At 38.6% G+C, this 15936-nt stretch overlaps 1 protein-coding gene across 6 annotated transcripts in view; it reads right to left on the bottom strand.

Annotated features, from left to right (window-relative positions):
- Positions 1–15936, bottom strand: part of NF1 (neurofibromin 1) — a 94573-nt gene that overhangs the window by 74817 nt on the left and 3820 nt on the right. For all 6 annotated transcript variants that reach the window (XR_008453185.1, XR_008453186.1, XM_054085430.1 and 3 more), the window contains exons 2-11: positions 10685–10828; positions 8074–8157; positions 5631–5821; positions 3339–3445; positions 3013–3080; positions 2701–2776; positions 2028–2185; positions 1304–1477; positions 976–1098; positions 601–675 (exon numbers count right to left, since the gene is read on the bottom strand). Coding sequence is in view for 4 of the 6 variants with exons in the window: in XM_054085430.1 (XP_053941405.1) it covers positions 601–675; positions 976–1098; positions 1304–1477; positions 2028–2185; positions 2701–2776; positions 3013–3080; positions 3339–3445; positions 5631–5821; positions 8074–8157; positions 10685–10828 (1200 nt within the window). In the remaining 2 variants the exon portion in view is untranslated. The remainder of the gene's footprint in view (positions 1–600; positions 676–975; positions 1099–1303; positions 1478–2027; positions 2186–2700; positions 2777–3012; positions 3081–3338; positions 3446–5630; positions 5822–8073; positions 8158–10684; positions 10829–15936) is intronic.

The raw sequence follows: 15936 nt of genomic DNA, 5'->3' as shown, positions 1-15936 counted from the left end.
CTTACTCTCTTCTTTCTGAACTACTGCAAGCTCTGAAACCATGACTGCAGGAAACTAAGGCAGATTTCAAAATACTGAACGCTAGCAAGTAATACTTAACAATGTGCACTCAATTCATTGTGATGCACGAAACAAAGTACAAAACTGGTATTTTAAGTGCTCAGTAATACCTGAAAAGCTGTCTTACTCCACCATAGATATACCACCTCATCTACACCAGGATTTTCTCCCCTGGGTGTCAAAGTGCCCAATGCGTTTTTTATTTTTTTTAAATACAGCATTTTCATTACGATATTAAGATAAATGAAGTAGAAAATGTTAGGTAAATTAACTAAGGCTGGTTGCTCAACACTGACTGATTCTATTTTCATACTGATCAGAAAAGTATTTCTGAACAGCATAAAGTCCTACTTTAGTCACTCAAAGTACAATAACACACTGAAGATGAACAACCACACAAATTGTCAAAACAAAGATCTGTATGTTCCTTGTTAGCAAGGAACTCTCACTGCACGGATACAGGCAACAAGATTCGGTCTACCATTCAAATTGTATAGAAGGCACAGATCACTGGGCTGATTAAATACTTTCAGAACTTACATTTGTGATTATTCGGTGGAGTGAATTTACCAGCACATAATGAAATGTTGATGGGGAATTCTGTGCCAAGCAGATCTAGAACGAAAATACAGAAAAGCCACTTAGGAACAGCTTTTTTTTTTTGCCAACTTTCTCATTGCATCGAATGACATACCGGAGTCTTTTTATTAAAGTGACAAAGCTGTCAAATGCAAACACAAGGAAGTCTATTCAGCTAAGAAAAGATTTATAAAAACATGCAGGGATTTATTACTAAGGGATATTTATATAGCTGAATTTATTTATGAGCTTCTAGCTGCTGTTTGCATATCTTTTGTAACTGACAAATCATCAATAGTATGTGGAGAACGACTTACCAATAAGTAGCATCCTTACCTTAAAGTGTTGGTTATTATGAGGGTTTATGCGGAAGCAGGAAACTAAGCAGTCAATCATAAGGTCTACATCTGCATTCTGATTGCCTCTTGAGAAAGGTTTGCTTGGATTAAACAGCAAATTCTATGTATTTAAAAAAAAAATACAAATTAGATACCAAGATTATTCTTGCCTATTTTAAACACAAAATTTTCCACTGAAAAACACCATAGTATTCAGTTAAGGAGAAATCTGAAGTTTTAAAATTCAGTTTTAACTGATTTTTTTTAAATTTCAGAGTTTTAAAATTCAAATGTCCTCATTACAATAAGGAAACAGACATTTTTACCTTAAGATCTACTACCATGGACTGCACTAGTAGGAAAATGACGGAATTATCTTCCCAGTTGATGTAGGTAGATGCTTTGCAGAGTTTAACACAAGCAATAGCAGCACTTTCCGTCAGCTGTCTGCTCCCACTGTGGCCTGCAAGAGCTTTCCTGAGATTGTCCAGGAACAGTTTCTGCAGAATTCAAATCAGGAACAGTTACAACCAGAGCCTGGGTAACCTGTGGTCAGGGTTTTTAGATCCTTAAATATTAAAAGCAAACAATATGGCATTTTCTGATAAGAAATCACTCGGATTGCAAAAAACTTCATGCACCATTGTGGAGAAATGTTATGTTTATTAAAGACATTCCTTTTGACTGATCTAGGGCAATCAGAATAGCACAAAGATAGATGTTCGTGAGATAGACAGGCCAGCTGGAAGCAATGCTAAGTCTGCCACTGGTGGAGGGAGGGAAATCACAACACTGGGATTCAAATCTCCAAAGAAATGTAAAACTTCTGAAATAACAGTTGTTTGGGTCATGCTATCTGTATGAACTATTGACAATGGAAGAACACACATCACGTGACAACTCTAAAAGGGTGCATAAATTCACATAGGGGATTGCAATGCAATTTTTAGGCAGAGAAGACAAAGTAAAACAGACCTCAAATACACAATACGCAAAACGAAGCATCCTCTAGAAATCAGAACCAGAATTCAGATACTTTTCTACACTTACCTTGTTCATTTTCGTTTCCTCTACCACATCCTTTGCTATATCTTGAATTATCTCTGGACACAGGACGAGGAGTATGATTTGCAGGGGCCAAACGGCTGCTTTACGTTTTGTGCTTTCAGCAAAGCCATCCACTAAATCAAACAACTTCTCTGCACAATCTGCATAAAATATAACCCCAAGATCAGCAGCAATTCTAAGTATGAAAAGGTAAAGGACAGGTATAAAAGAACAGAGGTATAGCTCCATCAACACAGAAAAAAAAAACCCTGTTCTGCACATCACATGCCTGCTGCTGGGGCTAGTATGGTCTCAACCCAGTTAAAGACACAGTTTACCTGAAAATATAAATTTCCCCCTCTTTTTGACTAGAGACAAATACAGGTGGTGTTCTTTTTTCCATTTTATCCCTTTATCAAGATGAAAAATACATATTTAAAGAATTTTCATCATTCAGGTTTTATTTCTTTGTGTTTTGAACCTCAAAATGAATCTCTTAAAAAGATGAGTCAGGAGATAAAAGAGACAGCAACCTTGTCTGCCCTGACAAAGGTTAACAGAAATTTGTTTCTTTCTTGCAGGCCTCACAAAAAGCAAAGAGAGCACAAATTGCAAGTGAATGTGGGTATGTCTGAGAAATTAACTTTTGAATACTATGTCATTTGTTATGCCTTACCAGCCATGTCCGTCTGCGGTGTTTGATACAGCTTTGTGAATTCATCAGGATAGTTTTCCACCCAGTTCCAAAATGCCTGCAGATAACGCAAAGCATCTTTACACTCCGGAGCTTAAAAATATGTTTTTCTGAGTTATGTATTTAAATAAAGAGAAATTTTATTCTTATTTCTAATCACTCGACATTTCTTGCAAAATCAAAGGGATGCACCAACTTTCACTTTAAACTAAATCACTGAACTGCAGTTATTACTGAACTAGAGGAAGTCCACACACAAGCAATGAAACAGAAGATAAGCATTAAAATACTTACCTTTTCAAGACTGTTGATAACCGCTAACTGAGCTACTTTCTTAAGAGCTTTAAACTTGAATACAGTCTCTGTAAAAATAAAACATTTCTGCATTTTAGAAAAGAAACCTGGTTCTAAAAAGCAACACAGATTATGAAAGACGGTTCAAGTGCAAAGCAATTTTTAAACCATGTCTTTATGCTACATATTTTCAAATGTTTTGGTAAATATGTGGCTATTTGGTGTAAAACACAGCAATAAGAAGATATATGTATCAACACCATTGTGTCATCTCTAACTGGCCATATTCAGAGAGATATATTTTAAAACACAGGCTGAAATCGTACCTTGCAAGAGTCGTTTTAGTTTTGAACAATCCACACTGATGTACTGTAAAAGTTCAATATCGTGAACATCAGCATTATCTTCTGAACAAACAGTCAGTTCCTGTAATCTAAAAATATGCAAAGTAAAGTAACCTCTCCATCACATTATGTCAGACAGGTTGAACTCCTGCCTATGATTCTATAAATTTCAATAGCACGGGGATATTAGATGAACTCATATAATACGATCTCCTCAGATAAACTTTCCCAGGCTTAGAAACAAAACATGGATCTTTCATGATACAGAGTTAATATTACAGTCTTATTCCATCCTCACACTGAAAACAGATCTAGAAACACCAGCGACGAGTTTTACAAGATACCAGTCTGTTGATAGCCTGTTTATGCCCAAGATTTGCCTAAATCCTTCTGTCATCTACCATACTGTAGCAGTAATCTTTCCAACTACATATTATACTCATGGACTCAATGACACCTTTAGACTGCTGCTGCTAACAGCAAGCCTCGCCCCAGCTAAATCCCCAAGAGTAAAGCAAGGACTGAGTGCACTCAATATTGCTGCAACCACTCCTTGTAAGCTAAAGAAGGTCCACATTTTTCCCAGATTATAGAAAGATGAAGTTTAATCACACCAATCTAAAAACAAGGCATCTTTTCACATTTTTGTATTAGAAGATTCACTAAACATTTCACGAGATACTGAGACACTAATAACTAAATCATATGTTCTCACAAACTAAGGATTGCCGTGTCTTGTTCCAAAGCTACAGATGTGTTTTAGACATGGAATGCAATTTCCAGTACAACACACAAAAGCAGTTCTTCATTTCTCCAACGCCAGGGAAGCTTAACAGCCCTCACTGGGAATGGGAAGGTCCCCACTGCTGTGCTTTTCATGCCAAAAATCCCCCAGCTGCTGTATAAGGCCTAGAAATATGCCTAAACAGGAAGCACAGGTCAAAGGATCAGCAATGCTAACTGTCGGCAAGCTGACCCCTGTGGAGATCAGCAACACTCGGTCAAATATTTAACTATTTCCATACAAGCCATCTTGATGTGAAAAACAAGTAAGGGGAAAAAGCACTATGTTCCAACTCAAATGGGATGGCAAGAAAGGCTTTGGAGCTTGAGGACTAAACCATGCTACAGACATATGGACAATTATAAATCCATGCACTATATTCAAAGGCTGTCAAAAATTTCAAATGAAAAATACTTCCTATAAAAAGAGCAAAAGAAATTGTTTCCATTTCCATAAGCAACAAAACATAATTGACCTACTGAGTAAAACCACATCCTCCATGCTAGCTGCCAAGTCTATGTTCTTGAAACAGAAGTTATTGAAGGCTCTGTAGAAGTTTTCACAATACTTAAAATTTAAAATAATCAAATAATTTCCGATGGATTTCTAAAATGCAAATATTTTCCAAACTGTTGGAACGGAACATGTTTTACATCATAAGGAATACATAAATCCTTGTTTCAATTAAATTGGCACACTCATTGCTATGTAACCATATAAGCCTGCCCAAGCTCCACTTCTTATAAAAGAAGGATGATATTTGTTGTAACAATGAGTGATAAGAGCAAAGCTACTTCAGGGAACTTTTAAAAACAAGTATTTTAGTAATAAAAAGCTTAACAAAAGTCTAGTGACTGGCCAATGCTGAAGCATCACAAACACTTGGAACAGGGCAAAAAGACCAAAGAATAGATTGAAACTTTGGGCCTCTCTTTTCACTTAGAACAGCAGAAGAGACAGTTATTTTTACAGTAAATGTGCTGTGAAACACAAGCCAGTCAGAAGACAAATGGGTCTTTTCCAACAACTAACAAACAGTCCAGCTGTTTTGTCCCCTTCAGGCATAAGACAGTTTTAACATAAAAGCCTTCAAGCAGCAAAAACAGGGAAGAAAAACAGCCTTGGGGCTCCAACAGAGCTGCAGGCAATTGGAAATTTTGCATTCTAAATCCGTAAGAAAATGGATACAACCCATTATCTTCAGGATCCTTTTTTCCCCAAAACACCATGCACCCACAAAAACTTATTCAATTCATTCAGCTGAGTTATAATTATTTTCACTCTATGACAGCGTTCAATTTGTACCTATGAAAGCAGATCAAAAAGAGCAATAATGTGTCCCACCTAAAATATGCTTGCAGTAACCTAGGACGAATACAAAACATGTTCATTCTGTAACCTGAAATTTGAGTAAAATTTTGAAAAGTAGGAGTGTCACTTAAGAACTCTCTTGCCAAATATCATTTAAACTACTACTGATAAACACCTACCTGGTGGAAATGCGGCTGAACACAGCATTAAAGTTATTGCAGCTCAGAGAAAAAAGAACTCCAGAGGCAGAATTGCGTAGTTCAGCTGCGTGCTGGTTCCCTTCACGGTAAGTGTGGATGAAGTGGCAAATTTCTGGCAGCAACTGTTTTACCAGCATAGTCTCGTCTAGTCGCATGGTATCCTTTGGTTGCTAAAAAGAAACATTCCGTATTTCATGAAATCCCATTTCATAAGTTCAGAGTCTAAAAAGCAGAGCACCTTCCACTAGAAGGCACAAAACCCGCACCTAAACATCTAATCCTGCCTGCAGGCTACTGACCATAGCATAATGATCTACACCAAAGAGGTTTCTTTCTATGCGAGCAATAACCCACATCATTCAAACCATCTTACACTTTTAGTTTTTCTCTAAAACATCTAGGACACCAAGGTGATCAATACCATCAACTTATCAAGTAAAATACCAAACTAGTTTTTGAAGTAAAACACATTTCTGTTTTGATGAATGCACCCTGTTGATCCACATAAAGCATTAGCAGTAGAGCATTAACTATCTCGGCTTTGAATGGAAGCTCAAAGGGCAAATCCCCACTCTTGCTTCTCCTGGGGCAGTATTCTAACCCCTGCATTTTGACAGTAAATAATTCATTTTTAAAAAATGGATTGAAAAAGAGGTGCTTCACCATTGTTCTTGCCTGGAATTGCTCTATAGGAGTCAAAAAAGGCTCAACTTTCCTGCAAAAGAAAAATCTAATTTTTGCCACTTTGCACAGTATGAGACATAAGGAAACCATTTACAAAAGAATTCAAAGTGAAACTTTGCTCTACTAAGAGCAAGTTTTAACAGAAAGGTCAGCATTAAAGCTTTCTAAAATTCTACCAACGAATTTACCACAGGGAATTGGGAAGTTTCAGAGACTCCCACTTAGTTGACCTGAGTTCTGTTGCCATGAGAACTCGATGAAACATTGAGCAAGAACAGCGAGCAAGAAATATGCCTGAAGATATCAGAGAACACAACGCTCTTTGTATAGAACTTTGGCTCAGTCTTATTGAACATATACTGGCCCCACTTGCTCTCATTTGAATTGACAAAGCAACAAGTATTCAGCACAATTTTAGGCTCTTCAAATATCATTGTGTATTAGGAAAAAACAATAGCTTTTCAAACAACATTTCTGTAAGAAATATTTTAAAGAAATTAACTTATGAAGTTAAAACAGGTTTTTTGACTCGCTGCATCAAAGACAGAGAAAGTACCCAAAAGAGGCACTTATTTCAGCTGGAAGAGCTGGAGAATGTATTTACCTGTATCTTTTGTGAATTTAGAAGGATCCACAATTACTCAGACTGGTTTAGTGCTGTAATGTAAGATCTGCTGCTTGACAAACCTAACTGTAATAAGGTCATTACCTTATAAAGAAAGAACCTTCAAAAACTGTTGCAGGGAAACAGCAAAGAGCTGAGGTGATTTCATGACATTCATCCAGGAATACAGCTTCAAAAAAAAAAATTCCTTTCTTGTTAAAGGAATAAACCATGGAAATTGTGCTCACAGTGAAGTTTGGCTTTGCAATTACACAGTAAGTTATACAACCGTCTACATCCCAAAGGTATCAGCAAACTGCCTCGCAGCACAGCTCTGATTGGAAACCTCGGGACTGGGCTCTCAGTGGAAGTTTGGACATGGTTAACAAATGTAATCTAGGAAACACCTGCAAAAGTAATCTTTAGCATAGTGATAGCAGAGTTCCTGCAGTGTATACAAGTCCATGAAAAATTACTTCAACAAATAAAAGTTTTCAGAAATTTAAAGAGAAATGGGCACTTTATGCAGAAAACTTAGTAACGCAAAACTGAAGTACTTGTATTGAATGATCTACTACTTTTAACGTTATATCCAGTTACTTTTTCTGTTTAAATTGTGGGATGAAAATGTTTTTATGCTTCTATTAATAAAATAAGCGTAATATGGCACAAACATTTGAGACATATGAAAAATCCAGCAAAGTTTCAAACCATGTCTCGTTCTTCACTGGAGTTTGTGTCTTCCCTTACTCCAGTTCACACATCTCTGTGTACAGTGGTCTGCAATTCCTTTAACCAAATTATTAAAAGAAAATAATTACTTATAACACAAATTAGTTGAGTAGTGGGAAGGCCAAATTCAAAAGTTTACTTGAATCTATTTAGCTGACAAAAAAATAATCACTCATTTTAGGCAAGAAAAGTGCACCACCCCCAAACTCTTACTTTACCAGTTATACCAACTACTTGCATTTATAGGAAGTTTTAGTACTTTTTAAATAGCGTTAATCCTGCTTTGCTCTAAATCAGATAATTTCAACCTTAGTACTAGTAATAATAGATACACAACGTTGGACTTGTACTCTGGAACTCATTTGATTCCAACTTAGCCATTGATTATGCAAGCCTACTCACCCCTGCCAGACATTTTTCCAGTGTATCCAAGATAATCAGCTGAGATAGATATAAATTCTTTTCAGCAGTTTCTCCAAATATTCTCTAGAAATAGAAAAGATATGGATTCATCTGAGACACAGAAATTTAACTTGCAAGCCATTAACGTAGCAAAGTGGCACAATAAGTTACAGCTCCTTTACTGATCTGGTTTTGAGTTTAGAAACAAAGCCAGCAAAAAGTAGATTAAAACAGGAATTTAAACTTTATTGCCAATGATATATCTTCGTCCAGTCTACAATGTAAATCTAATAAGGAATGAACAATTACTGCAAAGAAAGACTGGGTACACTGCAGCCCCTCACCTCCATGAAGCCTATAATTTATTTAGAAACAGAGCCTGTACCTTTTCAAAAACTATTTTGGTATTAGTTACCACTGATTCTTTTCCAATTATATATTTCATTGCCAACACCTTAATAGAACTGATGTTACAACAAATCCCTATCGACAAGCTTGTAAGAGTGTGGTGCAATATAGTCCAGACCACAGGAAGAACCACATGAAACCCTCCAAAAAGGTGCCACGCTTCAGACAGGACAAAGGCAGAACTCCAGCAGGTGTTTAAGCTAGCCCCCAATTTCACTGCCAACAACAAGGGACTCATTCCAGCAAAATAAAGCAGAAGAGATCTAGCCAAAGATATACTGGTACTTTTGCCTTCACCTGAACGTGTGTAGACGTCACCAAAGGAAGTTAAACGACGGGAGAGATCAGCTCTAAGTCCAAGTTTCAGCAGAGTGCAAAACCTCAAGAGTTTTTTCTCAAGACTTAAGATCACCACGACAGTATATTGGTCTGGCTTGTTTCAGCTATAGGAATCCTTCACAAATACTGCCGACTCAGACAGCAGCTCAGTTCATCAAACATAAAAAATGTGAAGCCTTGCTCCTCAGCATAAAATAAACACTGAAGTTAATTGACATTTTTAGCTCGGTCTTTCCTATTAAAATTTCAATATCATATACAGAAACCTGTTTTAACTGAATAGTTTCCTCATCTATCAATCACCTTGCACATCACCACATTCCTTCATGCCTTTAATTAAACTAAATTCCCTCTCACAAGGGATTACAGGTAGCTTTAAGCAGCCTAGCAGTAGGGTGACCCATTTTCCGATTGGATCAATCCCCTGTAGTGCCTCAGCAGATGCCCACCTCTACACAACCAACATCCAAGAGAGCTCACTGCAAACTTATCTTACTAAAGCCATAAAGAGCAGCTCTGCGAGAGTTTGGCCAGTTCTGTTACCTGTTTGTGAAGATTCCACATGATCACAAATCACAGGGCTTCAAAACTCAATGGACTGAACTCTTCTCATGACAAATCCAGACCCTCTATGAAAAAAAATCTAACTGCATCTTTCCCCTCAAAGGATTCCTAAACTTCCCATTTACCCAACTTGATGGCAGCAGTATTTTTCTAGAGTAATGGACATCCACATTCTTTTTTTTTCCCTAGGTTTCTCTTCTCTGTGGTTCCACTGAGATCTACTTTAACAGACGGTTTTAGAGATGCTGATGAGCCAATATTTTGATGGATTTCAGGAATCACTTCATGGTTCCCTTGAAGGCAGAAGAGAAAGCCAGTATGCAGAAGGAAACCATCCACCAAGACAGCTGTCTGTAAAGATTTCACTTTGGGAACTCACAGAAAAATCACCCTGAGCCCCATCCCTTCACATCAGTGCACTGTCCCCAGGTATCAACATTCAGAGGTTTAATGAGAGGCTACAAGCCATATCAAACAGTAAATGAAAGAGATGTGTATCACTCCCAGAGATCTGCCACTCATTTTCTTTACGCACTAGCACCCCTTTGGAGGGATGAGTGTACACTGGCAGGACTAGACAAGAGATTGTTTTCGAAGACTTTTCTTACAAGGTTCTGACTGAAATTCACCTAGTTGTTAAAACTATTTATATATTTTATATACACGCAAATACTAAAACATACAAACAGCCTGGATAAAATCAGACATGTTAAGTTTGAAATTCCTTTTTCTTCTTGATTTCTAGGGACAAATAAGGGAAAAAATCATCCCTTTAGTGCTGCTCTCAGCAGCTTCTTTGCCCTACTGCGTTCCTCCTCTAAGGACTCAGCCTGCACTGCTTCCTAAGCTCGCTGAAGCACCTTTCCATGCAACAGAAAACATCCTGCTTCACCTCCCAACAAGCAGCGTGTTCTACTGGCCTGCACAGCTGGCATCTGCTGCAGTGATGCACTGCACCGATGCAGCACTGCACCGAGACCCAGCACAGTGTTTGGTACCTATCTGCACCCACTCCTGCACTGGCCACACAACAAAGCTACGGACCCCTCCCAAGGATAACCGAGGGCTCCCCTCATCCACCACCCGCCCTCAGACTTCTCCGCCAGAACTACCTCAGCATCTTTATACAGATCAGCTCAGTGCTGCTGGCAAACTTCAGCACAGGAGGATGAAAGACAGAAATTAAGTGTAAAGGGCAAGCAGGAATTTGACTGCATTTCAAGCGACTCTGCAGACTGTGTACTATGAACAAATAATCACTTTGAAAAATTATACAACAATCCGACATTGGAAAACTTACCATGTTATTAACATTTTTTAAAATATTAGTGAGACCACTGATGACCAGGGAAAACTTGTACTTCGAAATGTTTATGAGACATTCCTTGTTGTGCTCCGTACTGACTTTGGTGTGGGTATTCTGCTGGCTGGCCTTTATTGGAAGCTACAAAGAGAGATAAGCATTATAAGCTCATTTACATTGCAATTTGAATGTTTAAAGATGGGTTAAAATTTTTTTACATGCCAGAAACAACTTTAAAAAACATTCTACAAGAGAATTGTAGAATGTGTACAACGCCTTGTTTCTCTGCTAGCCTTTCTATTAGTTTACTATAAAACAAAACACTGAAGCTCATAAATTCCTTTTTCAAAATTGAAACTGAACCTTTATGTTGTGATAAATTTTCTACAAATCAAATGTGAAAGCAATCAAACGAAGCAGAAAAATGTAACACAGAATTCCGATAAGAAAAGTTTCTTTATTTCAAAAATTAGCTCATGAAATAACAAAAATCTTCACATAGCCAATACCTGCAGGTCCTCGGGGCCCTGGACAAACCCACCCCACCACTCTCCCAGTGGTAACTGCTAGGCTTGAAACGTAGTTTTTCCAGAATGGATAAGATTCAGAGTGACCGCAGAGCCCCAAAACGCCGCTACTGCTGGGTGAACACTAGACATTTTGTTCCATGCTGTACCCAAATTCTTTAAGGGTCACAAACAAGTCACTTCCCAAGCATGCACTCACTGCCCTTGCCCACTCCTGCTGCAGTCAGCCTGTTCCCAACCACCACGCAAACATGGGATACGCGGTTCTCTGGAAAAACTCATTTTACTGAGCATTTGTGTTTTTTATAAGTAACCACATTTGGGAACAAATAAAGGAATCGCTACTATCACCTCTTTTTATAAATCTTTTATGTGTGCCATTGTATTTTAAAGCACGACCTAGGAATTCAGTCTTTGTAGAAACTTACAAGCTTTGACCGATTTTGACTAAAATTCTCAAACGTGTGTTCTGAAAAACGTTGATAGCTCAAAGGAAATGCCACAAGGTAATATTTGTGCATTACAGAGAGTATCTTTATGGGGGGGGAAAAAAAAAAAAAAGGAAAGGGGATTTAAGAGAATTCCAAGGAACATAAAATTGACTTTACAGTTGGAAAATGCTTCAGGAGCAGCCTCGCGTGTGTGTTGGGGGCCTCCACAGACCTGGTGAGGGCACTGCCCATGCTGTCATCCAATCGAACTGCTGTAGGCAGTCACGACCACCTCCACTAACCCCCTCACATCACCGTCTTTGTAAAAATTTAAAGGCCCATATGTAAAATGCCAGATGAATGGTGTTAAAGAACCTCAATCTTGAAACAGTTTTTTTCCCAACAGTGTTCAAAATGGACCTATTTGATATGCTGTCTAGATTTTTGCCTCAGTGTAACTTCCTTTCCATATAAATGCAGTTTGGGGTTTCAGTACCATTTTTTTTTGGTACGGGGTACCTTGGCCTGGGATCACAATGGAAACTCTCTGTTTTTTTTCTGGAGAGAATGAGTCTTCGTTAAACAAGGACTGCTCTGCCGGGCTAGATCATACCCAAGACCCAGGGGTGACATAGAGCTCTATGGGGAATGGTTGCTCACAACTCAGGCAGTAGCTTAGGGATCTCTGGCGCCACAGGCTGCAGCCAGGGAAGCACGCTGAGGGACCACACCATCATCAGGAGGGCCTCCAATAGCAATGAGTTCCATAGGGCCATCAAGGTAATTTCCACTTCAATTTTGCAATTCTCTTGCAAGGGTTCAGATTGCAATGCTTTAAAACATTGTGATGCATTTCAATCTGCTCATTTTAAAACTGGAAAAAGCAAAACAAACAGTATTTATTACTCAAGCTTTGCTTTCACTGTTAGATGTTATTTTTACAATATCTTTTTGGAAGTCATTACTGGAAGATAGATACATTTAATTAAAATTTCACCACTACTAGCATTTTTTATTTGAATTTTCAAGTCTCTGTGCTGACAACAGCAGAAAAGCTCAATACCACCAAGTGATAAAACACTTCACAAGTGCCTCTCAAAGAAAATGTGTCATAGATCTAGTTCTGAATGCTTCCATGCTATAGAAACATCATATTACGCACTTCTGGAGCTTCCTGCCACAACAGCCATTGCAACAAGGTCACCTTAAGTAAAACTACTTTTTATACTACCGTTTAAAATAGGAAACTATATAAGAAGGAAATATTAGCACTGTTGCTTGGGTTGTTTTATTTCCCAGCTATTTCCTTCATATCCTCTGACATGCCAGAGAACTGTACGTCCCCTAATGGAATGCAGTGCCAGTGCTGAGTGACCAAAAAGAAACTATTTAACTTCTACACAAATATCCATGGATCTGAACAAGAAAAAAAAGAGGAGGGGGGAAGCTGAAATTGCCTTTTATTTTATTTTAGAAAAAAATAAACACTGACACAAAAGATTTCCTGTTCAGCTTTGATTTGAATTAGAAACAGAAATTAAAGCATAAAGCTTACATATAACTGGTTGAAATCAGAAGCAATAGTCAGCAATCCTGTAACTGCATTGGTACAGGCACAACCAGGCGTGCTGTCATCTACCCTCTCTCCATTCCAGATGGACTATGGCTTGTTCACGTACCACATCAGCTACAGAGAACAGGGAACAATGGCATCTGGGTCTATGATTTGCCTTATTTCGTGCAGTGGTCAAAGACTACATAGGTAGATGGCATCTGGAATCTTTCCAACTACCAAATTTTAAGCCTTTTAAGACCAATTAAAAAAGAAGATTGCTTAAAAAGACAAGGAACAGCCATTAAGCAGCTGAGCCCAACAGGCAAAGTCATGCAGTACAAGACTCAGCGTACCCGATTACAGACACAAGTCATCGTGTGCACCAGCTATTGCTGAAACAACTGGAAAAGCCAACCTGCAATATGAACTATCAAAGTTATCTCCCAGCTTACACCAGCCACACCAACTTCCCAGCTGCTAAAGAACATCTTTGGACCACATCACCAGTTTATGTCAAGCTTTGTTTCTAGAAACGCATTTCTGACCTCAACATAAGAGGCCCTGTTGACCTATGGACAGTTTCTCACAAATCTGCAACTGGTACGGGACAATTCGCACAAGGGTCAGCAGGTGCAAAGAGGAAAAAAAGAACTTTTAGTAGAAGAAAATCATACAGAAGATTATTTTCTTTACATTTCCAGAAGGCAGACAATAACAGACAAACCTTAGAAATGGAGATCTGAGCCACATAACCTTACGAAGACGGCGTATTAAAACTAATCCAGCTCAATTAGTGGCTATTAAAAGATGTATTTTCTTTTTTAATCAAAATTTAGTACCCAAAAGACGCAAATTCCTCTCTCAGCTTGCCGAAGAAAAGTGAAATTCTTCCATTGAATGAAAAATGTAAATTAAATCACTAATCACAAATAATATTATTAAAAAATAATATCATTTAAGAAAAAACTGTGCCTAGACCAACTCAGATACATAGAATTACAGTAGATGGGCAATTGCCAGCATCTCAGAAAATCCTGAAACGGTGCTTCAAAAACTTTTTCAATACACAAGAAGTTTGGCACCTGAAAACTTACTGCCCCACACTTTGATGGGGCCCAAGTTACAAACCATTCTACAACAACGCCTGGCAGTGATGAGTTGCCCAGTCAGTCTTCTGCCTCCAGTGCTGTCCAGCAGGCCTGCGGCACTGCTGAGAGAGAAAATGCAAAGGTTTTCCTACATCTCATCAGTTTTACCTATCTCTGTGTGGAGATAAAAGCATTTCAGCATCTCCAGGCTTACATCACAGTATCATTCCCAATTTAAAATCTTAAAAAACCCTGCAAGAAGTACTTGGCTATTCTAGAGGAAAAAGACAAAAATATTTAATGGGCATTCTTAATAAGATCTTTATGGTCAAATTATAAAGACTGGCTTTGAATCTTTAAAGTAAGTGCTCCTGCAGAATTGCAAAGCCGTTTAAAAAGTAGAAAGCATAGTGGTATCTGATAACAGGCAAGACTGTCCTGTCCTTGGAAGTGGCCTCACTTTAGAGACTGATGTACTTCTATACAGAGATGTCCAGTGGGAAAAAAAAAAAAAATCCTTTGATCTCAGATGTTAATTATTAAGAAAAATGGGTGTTTTCCATGTCTGTAGAAGAGCTATTAGCACCTCTTCCAGGTGCCCTCTGATCTGACACAGCAAGGTCCAATCTTTAGCTGCATGTAGGTGGACTTTGATGTGAAGCTCACATCACAAATAGGCTTGAACCTCTGCACGATATTCCATTCAGCCTGGTGGAAAGGCTAACATTAAGCCACGGACTTTTCTTTATCACCTGTAATTAATGAACACAAAGTTTAATCATCTCCACTTAGTAAAAACTGTATTTGATGTTCTTATTTTCAGAGGTTATGGAGCCAGTGGAAGAGCTTTATAATTTCAAAGTCATTATTGCAACTCTTTTGTGCAAGGTACAACTTTGCAGAACATGATCAATTCTGAACCCGACAGCTGAGCCCAGCCTGCCACAGGACGTAGAACAGCAGCTGCTGAAATCATAGTCCCAACAAACCTCTCAACACAGACAGCAGTCGCCGCCCAGACATGGGTGCTCCACAGCCCTGCACTTTCAAGATCCAGCTTCTCCATGGATGGTAGAGCCCTCTCATTGCCTCCATCACTTCCATCTCATGAAAGGCGCCAAGTTCTAAACCACCTTTGGAGGCGGGAAAAGGTGGGAGTGCATCCCAGGGATCCACCTCAAGGAAGGAAATTCTCTGCTTGTCAGTAATGGGCTCACTCTTTTCAGCAAGCAGCTTGAGAGGTCTAAATGCATCTGATGCTCCTGCCTTTGATTCAGGTTCAGGAGAACTTAAACAGAGAAAAAAATCTGTACTGCTTTCCTTCATAGCATTGAAATTCACCTGTCTTTTCCCTTTCAAATACTTTCTTGGAACTTCTTCAGTAAACTGCAATGCAAAGCCTCACTGCTGAGACACAGAAAATACACACAGCACTGCTCCTCCCTCAGCATCAGAATCCTCAGAGCCAGAAACAAATTGCTCTGAAAATCAACAGACATCCTCCTTCCAACTACAAACACGCAGTGCACTACCTTCTGAAAGACATCACGTGGTAAAAGATCGTCATAATTAAGCCTCTGGAAGGGCATGGGGACTCTGGAAATGTTTTATATAGGTTACTCTAAACAACTGTCTTCTCAAGAGGTGA

Source organism: Cuculus canorus, chromosome 20 (genome assembly GCF_017976375.1).
Source record: "Cuculus canorus isolate bCucCan1 chromosome 20, bCucCan1.pri, whole genome shotgun sequence".
Taxonomy (NCBI): Eukaryota; Metazoa; Chordata; class Aves; order Cuculiformes; family Cuculidae; genus Cuculus; species Cuculus canorus.
This window is presented reverse-complemented; position numbering and strand designations above follow the sequence as displayed.